Source organism: Syngnathus acus, chromosome 14 (genome assembly GCF_901709675.1).
Source record: "Syngnathus acus chromosome 14, fSynAcu1.2, whole genome shotgun sequence".
In the NCBI taxonomy this organism is placed as follows: Eukaryota; Metazoa; Chordata; class Actinopteri; order Syngnathiformes; family Syngnathidae; genus Syngnathus; species Syngnathus acus.
In genome coordinates, this window is record NC_051099.1 from 1,359,142 (window position 1) to 1,376,044 (window position 16,903).

The window sequence follows — 16,903 nt, forward strand, 5'->3', positions numbered from 1 at the left end:
AAACCCTAGTTGGAAGCCCTAACCCTAGTTTTAAACCCTACTTTGAAACCCTATCTCTAGTATGAAACCTTACTTTGTAACCCTAACCCTAGTTTTAAACCCTACTTTGAAACCCTAATTCTAGTTTTAAACCCTAGGTTGAAGCCCTAACCCTAGTATGAAACCCTAGTTGGTACCCCTAACCCTAGTTTTAAACCCTACTTTGAAACCCTAACTCTAGTATGAAGCCCTACTTTGTAACCCTAATTCTAGTTTTAAACCCTAATTTGAAACCCTAATTCTAGTTTTAAACCCTAGTTTGAAGCCCTAACCCTAGTATGAAACCCTAGTTGGAAGCCCTAACCCTAGTTTTAAACCCTACTTTGAAACCCTAACTCTAGTATGAAACCTTACTTTGTAACCCTAACCCTAGTTTTAAACCCTATTTTGAAACCCTAGTTCTAGTTTTAAACCCTATGTTGAAACCCTAACTGTAGTTTTAAACCCTAGTTTGAAGCCCTAGCCCTAGTATGGAACCCTAGTTGGAAGCCCTAACCCTAGTTTGAAACCCTACTTTGTAACCCTAATTCTAGTTTTAAACCCTATTTTGAAACCCTAGTTCTAGTTTTAAACCCTATGTTGAAACCCTAACTGTAGTTTTAAACCCTAGTTTGAAGCCCTAGCCCTAGTATGAAACCCTAGTTGGAAGCCCTAACCCTAGTTTTAAACCCTACTTTGAAACCCTAACTCTAGTATGAAACCTTACTTTGTAACCCTAACCCTAGTTTTAAACCCTATTTTGTAACCCTAGTTCTAGTTTTAAACCCTATGTTGAAACCCTAACTGTTTTTTTAAACCCTAGTTTGAAGCCCTAGCCCAAGTATGAAACCCTAGTTGGAAGCCCTAACCTTAGTTTTAAACCCTACTTTGTAACCCTAATTCTAGTTTTAAACCCTACTTTGAAACCCTAATTCTAGTTTTAAACCCTAGTTTGAAGCCCTAACCCTAGTATGAAACCCTAGTTGGAAGCCCTAACCCTAGTTTTAAACCCTACTTTGAAACCCTAACTCTAGTATGAAACCTTACTTTGTAACCCTAACCCTAGTTTTAAACCCTACTTTGAAACCCTAATTCTAGTTTTAAACCCTAGTTTGAAGCCCTAACCCTAGTATGAAACCCTAGTTGGTACCCCTAACCCTAGTTTTAAACCCTACTTTGAAACCCTAACCATAGTATGAAACCCTACTTTGTAACCCTAATTCTAGTTTTAAACCCTAATTTGAAACCCTAATTCTAGTTTTAAACCCTAGTTTGAAGCCCTAACCCTAGTATGAAACCCTAGTTGGAAGCCCTAACCCTAGTTTTAAACCCTACTTTGAAACCCTAACTCTAGTATGAAACCTTACTTTGTAACCCTAACCCTAGTTTTAAACCCTATTTTGAAACCCTAGTTCTAGTTTTAAACCCTATGTTGAAACCCTAACTGTAGTTTTAAACCCTAGTTTGAAGCCCTAGCCCTAGTATGAAACCCTAGTTGGAAGCCCTAAACCTACTTTTAAACCCTACTTTGTAACCCTAATTCTAGTTTTAAACCCTATTTTGAAACCCTAGTTCTAGTTTTAAACCCTATGTTGAAACCCTAACTGTAGTTTTAAACCCTAGTTTGAAGCCCTAGCCCTAGTATGAAACCCTAGTTGGAAGCCCTAACCCTAGTTTTAAACCCTACTTTGAAACCCTAACTCTAGTATGAAACCTTACTTTGTAACCCTAACCCTAGTTTTAAACCCTATTTTGTAACCCTAGTTCTAGTTTTAAACCCTATGTTGAAACCCTAACTGTTTTTTTAAACCCTAGTTTGAAGCCCTAGCCCAAGTATGAAACCCTAGTTGGAAGCCCTAACCTTAGTTTTAAACCCTACTTTGTAACCCTAATTCTAGTTTTAAACCCTACTTTGAAACCCTAATTCTAGTTTTAAACCCTAGTTTGAAGCCCTAACCCTAGTATGAAACCCTAGTTGGAAGCCCTAACCCTAGTTTTAAACCCTACTTTGAAACCCTAACTCTAGTATGAAACCTTACTTTGTAACCCTAACCCTAGTTTTAAACCCTACTTTGAAACCCTAATTCTAGTTTTAAACCCTAGTTTGAAGCCCTAACCCTAGTATGAAACCCTAGTTGGTACCCCTAACCCTAGTTTTAAACCCTACTTTGAAACCCTAACCATAGTATGAAACCCTACTTTGTAACCCTAATTCTAGTTTTAAACCCTAATTTGAAACCCTAATTCTAGTTTTAAACCCTAGTTTGAAGCCCTAACCCTAGTATGAAACCCTAGTTGGAAGCCCTAACCCTAGTTTTAAACCCTACTTTGAAACCCTAACTCTAGTATGAAACCTTACTTTGTAACCCTAACCCTAGTTTTAAACCCTATTTTGAAACCCTAGTTCTAGTTTTAAACCCTATGTTGAAACCCTAACTGTAGTTTTAAACCCTAGTTTGAAGCCCTAGCCCTAGTATGAAACCCTAGTTGGAAGCCCTAAACCTACTTTTAAACCCTACTTTGAAACCCTAACCCTAGTATGAAACCCTAATTTGAAACCCTAACCCTCGTTTTAAACCCTACTTTGAAAGCCTAACTCTCTACCAAAATGAGAAAAATGGCATTAAAAACACATTGATTCTAACATGGGTCCTTATTGACACACTTAAGTGTACGTACTTGTGCATCTAAGGTTTCATATGGCTGGAAGGTAGAGTACCAACGCAATGCATAATTGCTGTCCAAAAAGAAAGGGAAAGCATACATTTACCTTCCATACCATGTGTGGGTTCTGTAGTGTAGTGGTTAGTGCACTGGACTTTAACCCCAGTGACCCAAGTTCAACTCCCAATAGGTTTCAAAAATTTTATCATGGAAAAATTTGCATACCATACTGTTCGCTTGTGAGCTGCTCCATAAAATCATACCGGTACCTTCTATGTAATGTGTGGGTTCCATTGTGTAGTGGTTAGTACTCTGGACTTTCACCCCAGCGACCCGTGTTCAAATCCCATTAGGTTCCAAAATATTTTATCATGAAAAGATTCGCATACCATGGTTCGCTTGTGAGCTGCTAAATATAAAACCATACATGAGCCTTTCATGTAGTGTGAGGGTTCCATAGTGTAGTGGTTAGTGCACCGCGCTTCAACCCCAGTGACCTGAGTTCAAATCCCCATAGGTATCAAAAATTTTAGCATGGAAAAATTTGCATACCATACTGTCCGCTTGTGAGCTGCTCCATAAAAGCATACATGTACCTTCTATGTAATGTGAGGGTTCCATAGTATAGTGGTTAGTGCTCTGGACTTTCACCCCAGCGACCTGTGTTCAAATCCCAGTCAGTTTCAAGACATTTTATCATGGAAGAATTTCCATACCATACTGTTCGCTTGTGAGCTGCTCCATAAAAGCATACATATACCTTCGATGTAGTGTGAGGCTTCCATAGTATAGTGGTTAGTGCACTGCGCTTTAACCCCAGCGACCTGAGTTCAAATCCCCATAGGTGTCCAAAATTTTAGCATGGAAACATTTGCATACTATACTGTTCGCTTGTGAGCTGCTCCATAAAAGCATACATGTACCTTCTATGTAACGTGAGGGTTCCATAGTGTAGTGGTTGGTGCTCTGGACTTTCACCCCAGCGACCTGAGTTCAAAGCCCAGTCAGTTCCAATATATTTTATCATGGAAAAATTTCCGTACCTGTTCGCTTGTGAGCTGCTCCATAAAAGCATACATATACCTTCGATGTAGTGTGAGGTTTCCGTAGCATAGTGGTTAGTGCTCTGGACTTTCACCCCAGCGACCTGAGTTCAAACCCCAGTAGGAACTCAAATATTTTATCATTGAAACTTTTGCAACACAGTTGCTCGTGTGCTGCCCCATATAACCAATGCACTAAAGCTGAGGGCGAGGGGTGAGAGCTAGAGTTAGGGTTAGTGCTGGAGTTAGAGCCTCTTACCTCTAACCCTAACCCTTGGAAAACATATTGGAACCCGGCCACTCGAGGACTGGAGCTTGACACCTGTGTCCTTTGACCATGATATTTCCCTAATAAAGTGGCCTGTTATTAGGTACACTTGAAAATAGCGGTGTACCTAATGGAGTGTCCATGTGATTCCCTCGTTAAGTGCACCTGCGTGAAAAGTTTTAGCTCCTGCAGAACGTGAAAGTGACCAAAAACTTTTCACGCAGGTGCACTTAACGAGGGATTCACATGGACACTCCATTAGGCACACCACCATTTTAGACTAGAGCTTGACACGTGTGATCTTTGACCATGATATTTCCCTAATAAAGTGGCCTGTTATTAGGTCCACTTGAAAATGGCGGTGTACCTAATGGAGTGTCCATGTGATTCCCTCGTTAAGTGCACCTGCGTGAAAAGTTTTAGCTCCTGCAGAACGTGAAAGGAGCTAAAAGTTTTCACGCAGGTGCGCTTAACGAGGGTCACTTGGACAACATGTTGGAATGCGGCCCCGAGCACTACAGCTTGTCACCTGTGACCTTTGACCATGATATTTCCCTAATAAAGTGGCCTGTTATTAGGTACACTTGAAAATGGCGGTCTACCTAATGGAGTGTCCATGTGATTCCCTCGTTAAGTGCACCTGCGTGAAAAGTTTTAGCTCCTGCAGAACGTGAAAGTGACCAAAAACTTTTCACGCAGGTGCACTTAACGAGGGAATCACATGGACACTCCATTAGGCACACCACCATTTTAGACTAGAGCTTGACACCTGTGATCTTTGACCATGATATTTCCCTAATAAAGTGGCCTGTCCACTTGAAAATGGCGGTGTACCTAATGGAGTGTCTGTGTGATTCCCTCGTTAAGTGCACCTGCGTGAAAAGTTTTAGCTCCTGCTGAACGTGAAAGGAGCTAAAAGTTTTCACGCAGGTGCGCTTAACGAGGGTCACTTGGAAAACATGTTGGAATGCGGCCCCAAGGACTACAGCTTGCCACCTGTGATCTTTGACCATGATATTTCCCTAATAAAGTGGCCTGTTATTAGGTACACTTGAAACCTAATGGAGTGTCCCTGTGACGTCACAGATCAACCAGCCAATCAGAAAGTGGGGGTGAGGGCGGGTGTGGCACTTTTCACTTTCATTTAAGCTTTGACCATAATTTTTCCCTAATGAAGTGGCCTGGTATTAGGTACACCTGAAAATGGCGGTGTACCTAATGGAGTGTCCTACACTATTGGATTTCACCCCGCCCCCTAGGTAGTGGGCGTGATCCATTGTTTTTCTCTCGGCCGACTTGGGGGCGGGGCCACCTTAAGTATTTACACATAAATACTTGCGTTTGTTTGCATATGCGAGGTTCCAATTGTAAAATCACATCTAGGTATAGGCTCACACCTGGGATCGAACCAGGTTCATAGCGAGCGAGAGCCCGTGTCACTAACCAGTCGGCTATTTCGACCTGGCAGCCCTTAGCCGTCTGCACTCTTTTGTACTAGTGATGTGCATAACAGTTTTAAGTGAACTGAATCTTTAGAATCGGTTCACTCAAAAGATTTGTTCAAAAGAATCATTCACCAAATCGTTCGCTACACTTTCTTATTTATTTATTCTTTTTTTTTTTTTACCTCGTGTAGTGTACACACACGCTAACACACACACACACAAACACACACACACACGTACACACATAGTACATACATACACACATACATACATACATACATACATACATACATACATACATACATTCATACATACATACATACATACACACACATTACATAGATAATCATAATGTATTTACATGCAAAGGTATGGATACATACATACATACATACATACATACATACATACATACATACATACATACATACATACATACATTCATACATACATACATACATACACACACATTACATAGATAATCATAATGTATTTACATGCAAAGGTATGGATACATACATACATACATACATACATACATACATACATACATACATACATACATACACACACATTACATACTAGATAATCATAATGTATTTACATGCAAAGGTATGGATACATACATACATACATACATACATACATACATACATACATACATACATACATACATACATACATACATACATACATACATACATACATACACACACATTACATAGATAATCATAATGTATTTACATGCAAAGGTATGGATCTGATGGTATGATCATTCTCACCTATGATTATGATATTCTCACTGGTTGTTTTATTTTTTGCTTTATAAGAAGCGTCAAAGATTAATTTAGGTCATAACCAGAATTCCCAATTACATGTAAAATGTCCTGGCCTGCCACTTTTTTTTTTTCAAAAGTAGCAAAGTTCATTGTTGTGAGTTTATTCCGGCTTTATTGGTAAACTGGTTGAAGACATGCTTGACTGGACTGTCCTTGTTATTTTCATGCAGATACCATGAAATGCAACCGAAAGGTAACGAGAAACAAAGATCTTCTGTAGGGATCAGTAAGCGCCTACCTTTTCCCCCACTCAGGCTTATAATGAACCCAATCCGTCCTAAAGCAGTATTGCCTCAGTGTTGGGGTTATACTGCCATCTTGTGTTGACAACTGGAGTGACGTCACAATAGGGGCAGCACCATTGTTGGTCTGTGCTCCACTACAATATAGTTCTTAAACATTGGCTAAGCTGCTTAATCAAGCAGATAATGAGCAGAAAGATGTGATATTGGCTCTCTGGGTTTGAATGTGTGTGTAGCCAAAGAACATAAATATTTATGCTGGGCAAACAGATCAATGGCTATTAAAAAGGTCAAGGGCAGATGATGATGGGTGTTGGGTGTTTGTATTGATAAAACTTGGTTGGTCGTAATGAATTACAAATGTAGACACACACCAATGGGCACTCCGAGAGGAGCTGTCGATATCAGAGCAAAATGCGTGCAATTAATTCATCAAGTGTGCTGAATGCGTCATAATTAATAAGAACGGCCACTAAGGATGCAAGCAAAAGTGAGTTGAATTATTCAACATCAAGTTGGCCCCAAGATAAATGAACACAGCGGACTTTCCATTGTGTTTATTGTTCAGGGAGGGTTTTTACTGTCCAATGAATATCAAATTTTCAAAATAAATGTACGGTATGAACCACAATGACAGATAATGTGTTAAAAATTCAAGTATATTTTATATCAAAGAAAAACAGGTAATCATTTCTCCATGTTCACTTCTCTTTAAAGCGTTGACTTAGTCACAGAGAAAATGTGGAACAGTTTTATTATAAACAACAAAATGATTCAATGAATAATAATCCAGTTATACTTTATTGTATTTTCCAGCATGATGTACAGCTGCAATCAGACACAACAAGATTATTCACCCTGGATATTTGCAATGTATATTTCTATTTTGGAATTAAAATCATCTGTGGGAACTGTGTGCATGTCACATTTTGTTTACACTCCTAAATATTAGGAAATTATTTATGAACCTTGATTGGACACTGCATCCTTTTTTCCATTGTGTAAAATTTCTCCATTCACTAATCACTTTTAAATTTGCAAAAAACCACCTGATATTCTCAAAGAAAAAATACTGTACAGCACATCTACTTTTTTATGCATTGATTGGTGTTGATAGTTCAGCCATTTTACATTGGTTAATCCAGAAAACTAATAGTCACTTTGGTCAAGAATGGCTTCCACTCAGAGGTTCAGCAAATAATGTAATCATAATCAAATGAAGAAGTGCATTAGAAGAATGATTCTCTACACAGGGGACATGTGGACTTGTTGCTGGATGTGAACCATTTGTACTGCAGATTAGAAGGGCACAAGAGACAACACAATTAAAATGTGACATAGAAGTGTTGATTAGTAGTCAAGACATTTTACCTTGGTTACTGCGCACATTTTTTAAATCTATATTAAAAAGAAAATCAATGGGCATCCGGAGCAAGGTGGTACACTTTGAAGCCCGGAACATATGAATAAAACTTACATCGTTTTCTAATGGCATCATTGGTCAGGACATTCAAATGTAAACAGAGTCATAAAATGTTTGACTTTGGAGGTTTAACTGGACGACTGTCATTATAATCCACACAGTAGCATTTGTCCGAATAAATACTGTCACAAATTCCAAACAGATGGAGCAGAACGCTATGCAGACGTGTCGCTTTTGATCACCACCGTAAAAGAAATGACTTACCAGGCACGCCGAGTGGAATTTCTTCTTGCAAGTACGACAGGCCTTCTTAGGCAGCGAGTAATTGGAGCCGTGGATAACAGAGAAGCAAATCATGCAATCTTCAATTCCTTCAAAGCGCTTGTCCACGTTGTTCTTCCACAGTGCCAGACCTTCCATGATGCTGCCGTTCTAAGCACGTGCACACGAAGAACCCAGTTGTAAAATCAAAGTGACCTCACACGTGAAGTAGAACAACTACCTGATGTGTGAGGTAGGTGCTGAGCTGCAGCATCCAGTTCCTCCACTGCTGCACAGAGACGCCCACCCGTCTCCCGCTCTCGACCGCTACGGAGCCCAGAGGGTGGCTCTGCGGCAGCTGAATCACCAGCTCGATGAAAATCTCATCCACCGAGTAGGTGGCAATCACCTCCCGTGCGGCAGAGCGCGCTTTCACCTGGGTGGGAATAGACAGTAGTAACCATACCGACATTTTGTTTTATGGCTGCTGACGCAATTGGGACTCAAGATTACAAGAAGAAAAAAAAATAATTGGAGAATATTCTTACCGTCATGTTTTCAAACAATTGCGTGCTGCTGTGGACGGAGGAGATCTCCTGCGCCGAGAGCACTGGACTGACGTATTTGGTCGTGAACTTCTCCACGGTGCCGCTCACGCGCTTCTCCTGACTGTTCCACCACAGGCGCACCATAGCAGGCAGGTCCTGCACGGCGCCGTAGTAAACGCTACACGCCAAATGGGGTAGCTCCCGCTCAACGTGATCATTTTCTGTGGGAGTGAGAAAGATGGCTTAGTGCCTCTTCCACCGCGGACTAATACGCTGGCTCTGTGTTCTTACGGTCAACCGCCAGCGTGATAGTCTCTGTGAAGTAGGTTTTGGAGTCTCTCGTTTCGGCTGCTTGGCCCGGGAAGACGGGATTCTCAGGCATCAGTTTGAAGAGGTGAAGCAGGAGGTTGTTTAGGGAGCAGGTTTTCTTCAGATATTGGGCGTAATGGGCACGCAACTGAAAAGGAATCAGAAGAGGGGGTCGGTCAACACCGACCGCTTGCCCCTACGCTCAGAAAGTTTCTTTGTACTCACGTGCGAGGGCGATGACCTGAAAAAGGTAAGGAGTAGCTTCCAGGCCAGCAGGTAGCCCAGAATGCACGAGTACTCCACGCTATGAGGCGAGACCATGGCAAACTCTCCGACTTGAAGTCCTGCCAGGATGCTGTCGCACAACTCCTCACATGTTGACAGCACAGCCATCAAAGCGGCCGGAGGGGAGCTGAACCAAAACACAGGAATCGGAGTGATTCTTTCTCATCTGATGCAGCATACTTTCTATCATCTTGCACTTACAGGCTTGGCTCGTCACCCTCATCTTCATACTTGCTGCTGTCTCCTTCTCCGTCACATTCAGGCAGCTGAGGCATGACCCTGCATTGACGAGACGGGATCTTATTTTGTTGCTACTAGCTTAGACACAAGCTGTACGCTTACAATGTGACCTAGTAGTGTTATTTCTTCAGGGTTGGCCCATACATTGGTATAATAAAATATTTACAAAAAAGGAGGGGTGCACTTACTTTTCAGATACTGTAAATACATTTAGTCCAAAATTATTCATACTCTCACAATACAAATATATTTGGGTTATAGTGCAAAAATGGGAAGGTCATATGATCGCCTGGCTAGCAAAGTCTTACTTTGCCAACAAATGGTAGACCGTGACTTGAAGAGGTCGGGCATTGAAGACAAGCAGAGGGCAGAAAGTATTGAGGAGCGTCTGAAGAGGCGGCGGCAGGTTGGTCCTCTGGTCTGCAACTAATTTTGCCGGCAGGCTGTTCTGGTTCAGCTGCCGCACGGGCGCATAGGTCAGAGCCACGCCGAGCGATCGCAACACCGCCAGAGGAAAGACCGGGTCGTCGGGTTCTTTAAAGAGATCTGCACTCAGACGAGATAACAGAAAAAGCAGGCAAGGTTGTTGTTTTTTTTAATCTTCTGCACTAAATTGTATACTGTAAAATAATACCTGTGATCTTGACAGGCATGGGTAACAGCAGGCTGTAGATTCCATCAACAAAAAAGTCTCGCCATTCCGCCACCAGTTCTGGCGGTAGCTTCTCCAAAACATCAGGCGGGGCTGACGCAAAGAACTGGCTGAGGTTTACAATCAGCGCAGCGCTCTCGCATACAAACAGCTGCACCCATGGATTCCACAGGCTGCTCACGTTCTCGCTGGCCACCTGAGATTAGGAACAAGACAGCGGATGAGATGCCAGCATGTAGTGGAGGGAGCAAAAGCGGAACGATGGAAGCTCACCTCTAACCAGGCTAACATAGCACAGAGTAAGAAATCCCACTGGCTATTCCCGAGAATTGACGGACAGCGTGTCACCAGCCAGGACAGGAAGCGCATCAGTTCCACTGTCAGGTTCAGCTGTTGTGTAGTTGCTTTAGAAAGATCACTGATGAACACCGAAGAAAGCATTTTTAGCAACAACATTAGATTGTGCAATGAATGTTGGGGCTTACCTGCCAAAGAGAAACCAATCCTCCTTGTGGGTCCTCCACTCCGTCATAGTGCACAATACAGCCTGCACCACCTCATCCTCCACTTCCGTGTCAGCTTGCAGACAACACAGCAGCACCGCCACACTCCCGTACACATCTAGGACAAAAAAGAGGGAAGTAAAGTGTCAACTGTCTTGTTTGACTGAAATGAGGGACACGCGTGCTAAGTCTTTTTACCGTCATCTTGTTCCCAGTTGATAATTGCAGCCGTTGCCAGGGCGACCAGAGTCTGTCGGTCTTCCTGCGTCATGGTGGGGCAAAGCACCTGGAGCGTGCTCAATTTGCTTGGCGACACCGGCCCCAAACTGAGACACGAAAACAAAGGCAACATACGACTTAATGCTATTCGATTAAAGCCATCCGGTGTTAAGAAGGGACTCATGAGTACAGGTTAATTGTCACTGACCTCTCCACAGAGCCGTAAAGCTTGCTCAGGCTCGTGCTGTGAGTGACTGCCAAGTCGTGGGTACCGATGTAGTTTTCCAGCGTCAGAGACCACAAACCACCAAGCTCGATTGATCTATAGGATAAACTGTCTTTTTATCGTTTTGGAAGTAGGACAAAATTGATTAAAACCTTGAGTTGATGAAGACCTTGAGTAGAGCATCTCCAGCAAATCTGTGGTTGTGACCAAGTCATGCAGACCTCCTGACAGCCCCCACTCAATGAGAAGGCTGTGATAGGTGGACACAATAGTGGGGGCATTCTCCATCTCCTGACACCACTGCAGTGAATACAGCAGCTCTGCAACTGACAGAGTAAAAAAAAAAAAAAAACTGTAAATAGGGGGGAAAAACTGAAGGATGTGCTGCATGTTTACCTGTGTGCATCATGTTTGGCAGTTGTGGCTGGCACTTGTCGTTCTTTTGGTTACAGAGTGAGGCAGCACGAGACACCTTTCCCAGAAGGGCACAGACGCTTAAATGGGCCGGTAAGACTTTTGGCACTTTCACTTTCCACGTGTCTTTGCAGGAGCTTTCACAAACTCCCCTGTAACGGCTTGCCAGCAAAGATGTCTTGACCCACTTCAGAAGAGACAAGTGTTTTATTTAAAAATCAGCATAAATAAAACACAAGCTGTCCTCAGCCCAAGTTTGTTTTCTTACATGTGATGGCAGGGCCTGTCTGAGTTTTGTCCATTCGGTAACGCTGGGCATCAAGTGGGTAAAAAATTGGGAAAGGATGGCAGAGTCTTGATCGCAGACAGAGGTGATGGTCTCCACTATGCTTTGTACAGCTTGAACTAAATACTGCAAACTAAATAAGATACACACACACAAAAAAAGTCACCTACACAAAACAAATTCAATTTCAGATTTCTCCTTAGAGCTGAAAATATTAAAAAGTTTAGTGAAAGATTTTGGAAGTGGTTTGTACCTTTTGATGTCCAAAGATTCAGTGAGTAATTTGTTCTGCACCCAGAGGGCGGCACTGTGGAAGAAACCACCTTGCGCCACCTCATACTGAGAGTGTTGGACTAGCGACTGGACCCCAGCAATGCATACCTTTGCCAATTTATCCAAGATGGAGTCTGTCAGGGAGAGATCAATATACATTAGCTCTCAAGCACAGCTCTGTGCACGTCTCATAGTCTTACCTGACAGATAAGTGTGTGTTTGATCTTGGGCGATGAGTTGAAAAACTGTGAGCAGGAGTTCCTCAGCAGAAGGAAGCAGCAGGCAGTTTTGCACGGACGAGAAGAAGGTGGAGGCCACGTCGCAGATGAAGGTGACAAGCGGCTCCATGTTGCCCGCGTCTGACAGACTCTTGGTCTCGGACAACGTTGCGTGCAGATTCTCCAAGATCTTCTCCATGTACACCTCCCCAATCAGAGGTTCTAGAATGTACACAAAAAAACATTTAAATATCCCTACTTTTACTTTAGTGTGTGAATACTTTAGCCTCCTACCGTTATTATGATGCTGTGAGAGAACCATGCTGATGAGGGTCCAACTGTGGCAGCTGCTAGAAGACGCCGAGCTGGAGCCGCCGTGTCCGACCTTGCAGAGCTCCTTGGTCAACCTGAGGAGATGCTCGCCCAGGACTGAACCTTTGAGCCACTCGCTACAACTTGCAAGCGTGTCTTGGTCAGCACACACCTGGTCGGGAAGAGAGCAGAGAGTTGCACTTACACGTGGCAATTGACATCCTAATGCTCGCATGAGTCTTTGTGAGGAAATGGACACGTACCCTCTGGATGATTTGCAAAGTAATTCCACAGTGTAGTTCCATCTGCAAACAACACAATGGACATCATGTTAAAAAAGGTAAGGCCATCAGAGACCGAAAAAAAAACCTGTGTTTTTACATGCGAGTTTTTTTTATTTCTATTTAGTGCTAATTAAATATCTGGATGGATGTTACCATGGTGATATGGTCAAGGATGCGGGTGGTCTCCTGGCGGCTGCAGCAAGACAATGAGCTGAAGACCATCTCCACAAGGTGCTCCGTGTCTGTCCGCTCCTTCTCGGCCAACCACGGCACCACTCGCTCCAGCAGGAAGCGCACGGCCGGGTTGTTTGCTCTCCCCTCGCTGCCTTCTTTAACGTCATCGTCCAACTCGACCAAGGTCTAAAACAAAATTGAGTTTAATGGCTTAATTGGCTCCAGTTAGATGACAAGATTGGGTTGGGGAGGGGGGGTCATAAAAACTTACAGTGAATATATTAAGAGTGTGAAAAGATTGCAGCAGATGGGAAAGGAAGACAAGATGTCTCTCTGAGCTTCTCTCATTCACATGCACCAGGCACAGTTGCACCAGCTGGCACACCACTTCCTCAAAATGGCGAGTCTGCGGGGAACTGCACACCGCAGTGGACGTGAGCTCCGTCTTTGCCGCCTCGCCTCCCGCCGTGCCAGGTTTGTCGGCAGTTCCAGATTCAGAAAAACTGATCTTGACCACCTTTTTCTTCAGCGTATGTTTTCTGTTGACTCGCTCCGGGTAGCGCATCACCTAAAGGGATGAAAGACAGAGAGAGCTCAGACGCATTGATCTATTTGAGCCTCGAGGCGGGAATGGAGCAAACTGACTTGCAGCAAGGCGGCGATCCCCTCCAAAGCTTGTCGATCCGCTTCCTCGCTGTCTGCGTGGCGCGTAAACGCAAGGCCGAGCTCCTCCCAGAAGTCTGCTACAAGCTCTTGAAAGACTTTAGATTCGCTGCTTGCCCTCTTCTCCCAGGAAACAAGCATTTCAGTGACCAACAGGGAGAGAGGACCATTCTGAAGGATGGGCTTCTCAAAAGCGCTTTCAAGGAGCGGCAGGAGCTAAGAGAGGAGACGACAAAAGTGAGAACGTGTTTTGTTTTGCATGGTAGGAAACAAGAAAGTGTGATGATTTCACCTGCTGAGAAATAAGCATGGACCGGATTTTGCTCTGATCCTCCTCCTCTTCTTCCAAATGGCCCAATATGCAGAACCTCAAACACTCGATGGTGGCAGTCACAATAACGGCACTTTCTGAGGGGCTATTGGCCGCACGCTCACTGGAAATACTAAACATCCAACAAACACATGCATGTCAAAAGCTCGTACAATTATTATAAATGGCTTAAAGATGAGACTGCAAATAAGTGGGTCACAAACACTGCGCATAAAGATATCGGCGAAGACCGGGAATTGCATCATTTGAAAGATTTACCCGAGTATGAGTGAGGTGAAGAAAGCAGTATAGAAGTCCAAGGCTGGGTCGGTGACTTGTTGAGGCAGTTTGCTCAGGAATGGCATCAAATTAGGGTGAAGGGCTTTCGCCATGCCTTTGCCCCCATCTTTTAACAAAGACCAAAGTTTGGGCAGGAAGCCCTTCTTTGAGTTGATGTGTGTCCAGCAATCCTGCAAAGAGAAGGATATTAACATATACGTCATTACAGAGGGATGGGGGGGGAGTTCTTACAGGTATGGAGGACACCACATGGAGAACAGCCTTCCACACGGCAGGTAGCACCAGTGGATCTGTGTCGTCGATGCTGAGAAGAACGGCCGGGCAGAGACGTGCCGCCTCACTTTGCGCAAGGCTCGGCGTTAACTCGCACACAGAGCACAGCATCTCGAAGAAAGCCCCTCTTACCTGTGAAGAAGACATTTTAAACACTACTAAGTCAGGGGCTCTATTCATTTAAAGGCAACTGAGCCACTCCATTACCTGTGGTGCCTTGTGTTTGCTGTACTTCCAGAACTTGGCAGGGCTGACGAGATGAGCTAGTCTGTGATCCATGGCGGCCATGTCATTCTGCGGCAGCAGGGAAAGCAGTCGCTTCACCCCCAGAAGAGAGCTGGTCAGCATGCGCAAATATTTGGCTTCTCGCTCATCATCTTCAGTCACAATTCTGGCAACAACAACAACAAAAAAAAGTTGTTTTATTTAACATGATTAAACAGCAGCTAATTCAGGATGAATGAGGTTGGCTTACTGAGGATCACTGAGTGTGTCAGCAGTATCCTTTAACAAGACATCTTGAAGTACCTGCAGTGTTTCAAAAACATGAAGCAAAATTAACCTCTCGCCTCTTTGAAGACACCATTCACTACTCACATTAAGAATCTCATCTTTGCAAAAGCTGAGGGCTTCCGGCTGCTTGGTGGCTGAGAAGGCAGCCTGGAAAGCTCGGCGTGCGGCGGAGGCTGCTGGTGTGTAAGTGTCGCATTGGGACAGGATCCAGTGGCCCATCAAGCTTTTCAGAAAGGGAGCCAAGCTGCGACGCACTTTCAGTACCAGCTGCTCAAGGGCCAGCTGGGTGGCCTCTCTGATTCGCCGATCATGGTCCTGAAAGACACAATGAAGGAAATTGACATTTTATTAAATCTATGCGTCTTGCCAATCATGCCTTTAAAAAGAAGATACTGCTCAGTTGTGATGGACATTCTGAGATATAATACTTGGGTTTATTATGACGCTGGAGTTGTATCTGAGGTTGCAATGGCTTTGACAGCCTTGGAAGATAAGCTGAATTTTTGACACGTGTCAAATAAAATACAAGATTAGCCACTCACCACTGATATCTTGCAGTAAATTCGAGGCCAATATGGAAGGACCCCTTTAACATCTTCAGCATCACGCTCCTGACACATAGAACCAAAGTCTTGCACAGCCTGGAAAAAGAAAGACAGTGGATACATTTTGACCACCATCAAGCCATCGCTTTTGACCATTTTTCAATGCGTGAACTTACTTTCAGTCTGGTGACGACATCTCTTTTGGAAAGTTTCCTGAGCACCAGTCTAAAGTCTGCATCGACAAGGTTGTCAAGCTCCTCTGCTCCATGGAAAGCAGGCACGTAACTCAATTCCGAAGATACTGTTGTATCAAAACCAACGAATCCCGGTATGGCGCCACCTTCTCTGGTCAACACCTCTGCAGCACGGCCACTACTGGACGGCTATCGGAGGAACAGGGAAAGCTGATGTTCAAAACCACACCAAACCAAAGTGACAGTGAAGTAAATGCTAATAATGGTACAGTGCTGAAGACAAGCACACGTAAACAAATCATTTCTGCAACAGGATTTCGCCTTCATCAATAGCATTCGCTGCTATCACCAAGTTAGCCCCAAGTCAACACAGTGATGGCGGGTAACTGGTACTCACTCGAACGTTTCCTTTAGTTCGTTGTTTGTTTTTGCCCCCCATGGATACTAAAAATGAGGTAATCTTTATTTTAGCAACGAAACTTCAAGAGTTCCTTGATGCTCAACATGCTACATGTGACGAATGACGAACCGGAAATTTGGAATGCTCTAAAATTATTTCAAAATAAAATGAATAAAATCGTAGCAGACAGGGGTTTAATGTAATTCTCAATCGGACATACACAACTAAATATTAATATCTCCTTTATAAGCTTAGGCGAGATTCAAATATGTCCGTTCTTGCCTATGTATAAAAAGGTTTTACACTGAAAAGGCATGAGTCACTTCCGTTAACGCACCGCTCTTGTGAATGACGCAATAAGATCAACATTAATTTTTTGATATATCAGAAGTCACCAACCTTTCAGAAACGGAGAATTACTTGGGTATTCATTGATGCCAAGTACAAATTCTAAAATAATAAATTCGCTCAAATGACCCATTATACATTATTCAGAACAATCTCCCATGAGTATAGCTGGTCAAAAATTCCTTTATAAATCTGAAAATGTTCATTAGTA

The 16,903-nt window shown here is 43.3% G+C and overlaps 1 protein-coding gene across 1 annotated transcript; it reads right to left on the reverse strand.

The window, feature by feature from the left end:
* Positions 1–7,301: 7,301 nt before the first annotated feature.
* Positions 7,302–16,507, reverse strand: ltn1 (listerin E3 ubiquitin protein ligase 1). The gene is made up of 32 exons (XM_037269382.1): positions 16,342–16,507; positions 15,927–16,133; positions 15,748–15,846; positions 15,290–15,520; positions 15,168–15,220; positions 14,900–15,083; positions 14,651–14,824; positions 14,399–14,589; positions 14,102–14,252; positions 13,792–14,025; positions 13,418–13,714; positions 13,126–13,332; positions 12,952–12,993; positions 12,671–12,860; positions 12,359–12,598; positions 12,139–12,292; positions 11,868–12,018; positions 11,582–11,786; positions 11,355–11,511; positions 11,168–11,281; positions 10,939–11,066; positions 10,723–10,858; positions 10,511–10,655; positions 10,220–10,433; positions 9,894–10,131; positions 9,547–9,624; positions 9,286–9,472; positions 9,043–9,208; positions 8,752–8,972; positions 8,445–8,639; positions 8,207–8,374; positions 7,302–7,811 (listed from the first exon to the last, which is right to left on the reverse strand). The coding sequence occupies exons 1-32, from the start codon at positions 16,381–16,383 to the stop codon at positions 7,749–7,751; spliced, it is 5,262 nt and encodes a 1,753-aa protein (XP_037125277.1). The 5' UTR covers positions 16,384–16,507; the 3' UTR covers positions 7,302–7,748.
* Positions 16,508–16,903: the final 396 nt, after the last annotated feature.

Bases quoted from the DNA above. Each gene is read 5' to 3' on its own strand.
- ltn1 (XM_037269382.1), bottom strand. From the start codon at position 16,383: ATGGGGGGCAAAAACAAACAACGAACTAAAGGAAACGTTCGA. The intron at 11,787-11,867 runs GTAAGAAAACAA...TCTCTTCTGAAG, and splicing joins GACAGGCCCTGCCATCACAT to TGGGTCAAGACATCTTTGCT. The intron at 8,640-8,751 runs GTAAGAATATTC...ATTCCCACCCAG, and splicing joins AATTGTTTGAAAACATGACG to GTGAAAGCGCGCTCTGCCGC.